The sequence below is a fragment of the Coffea arabica genome, chromosome 2e (genome assembly GCF_036785885.1).
Source record: "Coffea arabica cultivar ET-39 chromosome 2e, Coffea Arabica ET-39 HiFi, whole genome shotgun sequence".
In the NCBI taxonomy this organism is placed as follows: domain Eukaryota; kingdom Viridiplantae; phylum Streptophyta; class Magnoliopsida; order Gentianales; family Rubiaceae; genus Coffea; species Coffea arabica.
In genome coordinates, this window is record NC_092313.1 from 1,821,520 (window position 1) to 1,827,871 (window position 6,352).

General features: G+C 35.8%; 1 protein-coding gene across 1 annotated transcript; it reads right to left on the reverse strand.

Moving 5' to 3' along the window:
- Window positions 1-1,171: 1,171 nt before the first annotated feature.
- LOC113729750 (UDP-glycosyltransferase 88B1-like) lies at window positions 1,172-2,870 on the reverse strand. Its single transcript, XM_072078051.1, has one exon. The coding sequence runs from the start codon at window positions 2,830-2,832 to the stop codon at window positions 1,381-1,383; it is 1,452 nt and encodes a 483-aa protein (XP_071934152.1). The 5' UTR covers window positions 2,833-2,870; the 3' UTR covers window positions 1,172-1,380.
- Window positions 2,871-6,352: the final 3,482 nt, after the last annotated feature.

Below are 6,352 nucleotides of genomic sequence, written 5' to 3' on the forward strand. Positions count from 1 at the left end.
TTTATTTTGGATGAGAAAATGAAATTCTCCTCAGTGCTATTGAACGCCAGATGTACAGCTTTTCTAGCCTTTGCTCGCACGTGTAAATTTACGATGAATGAAATTATCCTTTTGACAAAAATAAATAAATAAATAAATCAAACCGCTCCACTTGTTTCCTTGTTTTGTTGGTCAAGGTCCGGTCTGATTGAAAAAGTCAACTGATGGACCCGGGAATTTTTGACCGCCTACCTAGTTAGAAACCCGGGGACTCGAGGCACGGACGGTTGCACCTCCAGGGCAATTTTGGCCATTATTAACTTCGCGTAACTTTCTTTGTATATCGTGTAACTTTTTTTCCACAGGATGTATTTTCACAACAGATAGTGGTGGGCCCCACACTTGGCGCGAAAATCGAGTTACATGGTGTAATCTCAGCCGCACAAAATTTTGAGGGCAAATCTTGGCCCTTAACCGTGCAGGGACGGTCATCGGTATGACCGTCCCTGCCCCAAATCCGAAACCCGGCCCCCTTTCGAAAGGGCAAACGTCTTTTCAACATCAATACGTCCAAAATACATAGACTCCGCACCAGCCACAAAAATCTGATCCCCAACACCGTGATTCCCCTATATATTAAGTTGATATTTGACAAAAAAAAAAAGAAAAAGAAAAACACCATGATTCCCCTTTCCGCCGTTCCACTTGAATTTGCGTACAACAAAGAAGAAGAATTATCAGTCCTCAAGTCAACATACCGGCACATCAGTCAAGTGATATTATTATAAGATTAATTGATGGTTCAATTTTCAACCCTTTTCTTTCTTCCCTCCCTCTTCAACTCTGCAAAACATAAAAATCTCCTGCTAGGAAAAAAAATACATAAATAAATAGTGAATCTGACCTGAAGACCCGACCCGGTTTGAGATGCATGCCTGGGAGACTTGTGGCAACTGCTCCTAGCTAGGAGCAGCAAGGGTCAGCCGCCCGCAAGTTTGACTTGTAGGACTATCCAAATCCGAGACATGAGTGAGTGCAACACTTGTTCCCATGATGACGCTGCTCTCAAACACTCACTGCAATATTGCACCGAGTTATCTACAGAACTCAATTGGGAAAACATCCAAAGTAGCGACTTAACGTTTTCGAGGATTCAGAGGAAAGCCTCAAAACCTTAACTCAGATTCTACTATTTCGGATTAAAAACTCTCTGTCAACTCTCCTCACAAACTAAACAGTAGCATACTGTCATATGTTATACTCAAACTATATTTGTTGACATTTAAATAACAATAAATCCTTCCAGTAACAAATTAAACGCACAAAATATATCCATCCACAGGGTTTATTAGTTTATTATTGCAGTGAGACTGGTGCAAGAAAATGCGGCTAATTCCCAGCTTACTCCAGCTTCCTCCAGGATTCTACCAATTTGGCCAATGCCACAATGGATGAGCCCCCATCAGCCATTGCTTGCTTTGCTTCCTCCTCCTTTGCCTGGGCTGTTTCCCTGATCACCTTTCCTTCCTCCGAATCCATCAACCCCCTAACTCGCTTCTCGATTTCAGCCGCTTCCACGAACCCACCTTCCGTACTTTCATCCATTGGTAAGGCCAACTTCATCTCCTCAACTAAGAACAGCCTATTCAGCTTCTGCCCAGCATAAAGTGGCCACCCCACCATAGGCACACCCGCACGGACTGCTTCCAACACTGAGTTCCACCCACAGTGGGTCACAAACCCACCCACCGACCCATGATTCAACACATCCACCTGCGGTGCCCAAGAACTCACCACGAAACCCCTACCCTTTGTCCGGTCCAAAAACCCGTGGGGAAGCAACAAATCCAGATCTGGGGCGGGTGGAGTTTGAAAGCGGTTGGTTTTGTCCTCAGAAGGCGGACTGCGCACCACCCACAGGAGCTTTTGCTCGCTCCTCTCCAACCCGATGGCTATCTCTTTCAGTTGCTCAGCTGGAAATCGACCCACGCTCCCAAAGCACAAGAATACAACGCTTCGACTTGGTTGCATATCCAGCCATTTCAAACATTCATGCACACCTCCTCCCGTTCCACCTGCTGCACCTCCACCTTTCCCGTTGTCTGATGCTATCAGAGGTCCTAAGCTGAAAACAGGCGGAGTGGGGCCACCCGGAACATACTTTCCATCAGCGATTGATTTCAAGATGCTAGGTTCGAGCGATTCGAACGTGTTGACTAGGATCCCGGACGATTTTGCCAATTGCGTCCCAACATCTAAGAAAAATGCATACTCAGGAGACGTTCTCTCCAGCAAAGGGACTGGCATGTCTCGTGGTGGTATTGGAAGTAAATCAGGAACATGTAAAAGTTCATCCAGGTCTTTATAGCTTTTGTTTGTTGATTGGTGGAGCGTGGGTAAGTAAAGGAAGAGAGCGAGACAATTAGCGCCAGAAGTGAAGAAGTAATAAGTCGGGATTCCAAGGTTGGTAGCAACAGAGAGGGCACAGGTGCAAAAGAAGTCGATGATGAATGCAGAGATTCCAGCTGTCAAGGAGATGGACTGCAGAGCTTGGTGAACATGAGGGTTGCTGAGTCGAAGTAGCTCGAAGTGGAGAGCTTCCAAGGAGGGGTAAGAGTCAGGGTCAAGAGGCGGGGAGGGCAGGTGATGGAAAGTGATGGAAGGGGTGGTGGCAGAAACGCGATTCATGTAAGCAGCAGTGGAGGCTGCGGTGTTGTATGGCGGGTTCACAATGAGAATAGTAACAGCCAATCCCGGGTGGTGGTTGAGAGTGAACTTACCCAACTCCACCATGGAAACCAGGTGACCCATGCCTGGAGATGGATACAGAACTATTGTAGGATTGCTCCCCATCTCTCTCTCTCTCTCTATGTGTTCGTACACCCAATTTCCACAAAAACTACGCAACTCTTTGAGGCCTCAAATTTCCAAGTTCCAAATAAATAGAGAGTAACTCCCATCCACTTTCCATAGCCAATAAATGCAATCAACTGACTGTTCTTTGTCAAGTCACCGTAGGCAAAATCAACTTGTCTTTGAGCGAAGGTCGAGTCACCGTTTCGCTCATGTACATCGAAAACGTCGTACATCGCCCGGAAGGGTCTTTGAGAAAATGGTCCAGTCAATATACTGTCGATCTTGAAAGAATAATAATTATGTAAATTTTATTATGAAAGAATATATCATAAATTTGTTTTTTGCCCTTTTCCCTTGGCCCCTCTTGCCGTGCGAATGCTACTGGTTTATAAAAGGTTACAGAAGCACATACGTCATTGTTATTTTCTCTTGAAACCTTAAACTGCCTTCAGTAGTCCATAAGATACAATAATCTAACAAAAATCCGCCTGCAAAGAAAATTGCCTGGATCCTCCTCAGAACTCCTCAAATCTCGTCTCAATGGAATCTCAGAAAGGTTTATATTTGATTTAACTAAAAGTATGTCCAGCAAACACTTTTCTTAAATAGTCTGTTGATGAAGGGTAAATTATATTTTGATTAAAGAAAAAAAAAAGTTGGAAAAATATGATCCTGTAGAGGTGCTTTTCTTGTTATGTGCCCGTTGAATCCACTGGACGCGACTGGCATTTTTTTTTTAATCTAAAATACTGAATATGCTGGCCGGTTATCTATTTTGTAGCAGGGACCAATTTATAAATAAGGTTCTTTTTTACACCCTTTTGAGTGAACTAATATGATCAGAATACATGATAGCGCTGGAAACAACTTTTTATTTCATTCTCAAGCTAAGAAAAATCTTTTCCGGTGCTGCTGTCGAGTTCTTTTGAAAATCACATAACAAGAAGTCATGCAGATTTTAAGTTATTGTACAATTAGGTTTAATCATATATTAGTAAATACAAATTCGATTTACATTTAGATAAAAGGAAAATAGTTGTGACACAATTCTAATACTATACTTTCTTACGAGCAAGAAAGTTTTTAATGATTTTTAATTTTTTTCCTCTCTAGAGAAAACAAAAGTCCAAACTTGAAATATAATTAGAACAGAGAAATACAAAAATTATAGATTATATAGAGTAATTAGGATTCAACGCGTTGCATACAAAATGGTAATTATCTTATAATAGGAAATTTTTTAAAAATCATGAGAAAGGGCAAGGGACTTAAATTCAAAACCTCTAATTCTTAATACTTCAATCTTAGTCACTAGACCGAGGATTTGATAACAGAGATGTAACAAATTCAACACTAAGAAAATGACCCATACACAGCGATATAGAGTAAAATATACAGTAAACTTCTATAAATTAATATCTTCTATTAAATAATAATTTTTTTCATCTCGACTTGGAATATCAAGTTAAATTAATAATTTTGATGAAATAATAAGATAATATATATTTTTTGAAAACTTCATCTAACCTTTTGGTCCTATTCATATCATAAATTAATAAATCATCAAAATTACATTTCATATTTTTATATAAAAATATGAGTCTATTATTTTTTAAAAATTTTAAATTTACTTAAATCTCACCCTTAGTTTTATATTCATTAAACTTTTAACCTTCTTTTATTAATAAATTAATTCATTTTTTTATAAAATAAAATAAAATAAAGCTTCAGTTGATTAAATGAGTGTTTCTTTGGATTTGAAGTACACTCAACAAATTAATAAATTATTAATTTATTGATTAATTAATAATACTTTTTAAATTAATAGAATTTGTAAGGTCCCAAAATTATTTTAATTTATACAGATTTTACTGTAGTAGTTAAAAGAACTCTTGGGCGTCTGTCGTGAGCAAGTTTGTTTTTATAGGTCGAAAGAGGTATACCGATTGGCTATAAAATGTAGTAAATGGTATAAATTAAGTTGGTATTATACATAGAAAAATGGTAGCTTATGCATATAGAGTCAATCAAGTAGCAAATTGAAGAATATAAAGCGAGGCGCAACAAAATGGACTATGCGTCTTATGTTTTTGGTTTGCTTTAATTAACTTTAAATTGCATACGGACTTACTGAGAATGAAGGCTGAAAAGGTTGTTGAAGGGTTTTAAAGATTTGCCACTATAAGAGTTTGGGAGAAACAAGAGAGATTCAGTTCGCTCAAAAAAAAAAAAAAAAAAAAAGGAGGCTGGACACGGCGACCACTTTTAGAAAAGAGAAAAGTTCCTTATTTATAAATTGGTCCAGAACCTTAAAATAAATAACAAGCCCGTCATGTCCATTGGACACGGTTATCACTTTAAAAAAAATATTCTTCATTTATAAATTGGTCCATTGACCTTAAAATAAATAAAAGCAAATTATTTGGATAGTCACTAAACTTTTTAAATAATAGTTGAGTTTTAGTCACTTAACTATTAATAGTATATTTTTACACACTAAACTATTAAAAATTTTGAATCATTCCATCTGATTCCACCATTAATTTTGACAAATCCAAATATTAATAGTATATCTGATAAGTTATATGTGAATTTTTAGATCGGACAGAATTAACAGTTGAATCAAATGAAACAGCACAAAATTTACACACTTAATATTTCAGTGGGTAAAAATATATTATTAATTGTTAAGTGATCAAATCTTAACTATTTAAAAATCTAGTAGTTACCCTGGTAATTTGCTCAAGTAAATATCTTCCCAAGGAAATAGGTGGAAAGGTTTCACAAGAAAGTAGAAGAGATGCCAACAACAGCAAAACATCAGGCAGCTTATGGAAGCAGTTGATTCCTTTAAATACTCACTAAACTAGGTACTAGAGAGACTTTCCTTCAGCATTCCATCATTCTCTGGCTTTAACTACATTAAGGTGGCGTTTGGTAAAAGGGTTTCGGAATGGGGAATTGGAATAAACCCCATGATTCATGTTTGGTTCACTACTATCGGAATTGAAATTTTGAAATGATAGCTAAAAATTTAGCATTCCACCATTCCTTAGTAAGTTGGTGGGTTTTGTCCAAAACCCAAGTGTGATTCCAAAATCTTATAATTACATAATATTTAGTATAATTAATATATATATATATATATTTATATTTATATTATAATATATACATATATATAATATATTATAATTATAATATTTTATTATAATATTAGTATATTATATAAATATATATTATAATTATTTAGTTAAATATAATTATATTTATATATTATATATTATAAATTTATTAATATTATATAATAATATATTTATAATATATATGTATATTTATAAATGTATATTATATGTGCATATAATTATAATATATACGTGCATATAATATTAATAAGTTATATAATTATTATTACTATTTTAAATATAATAATATATAATAATAACTATATTTAATATGTAATATATATTATATTTATATAAAATATCAGCATAATTAATATTTGTATATATTATATAAT

Excerpts from the sequence above, each read along its gene's own strand:
- LOC113729750 (XM_072078051.1), bottom strand. The coding sequence starts at position 2,832 with ATGGGGAGCAATCCTACAATAGTTCTGTATCCATCTCCAGGCATGGGT.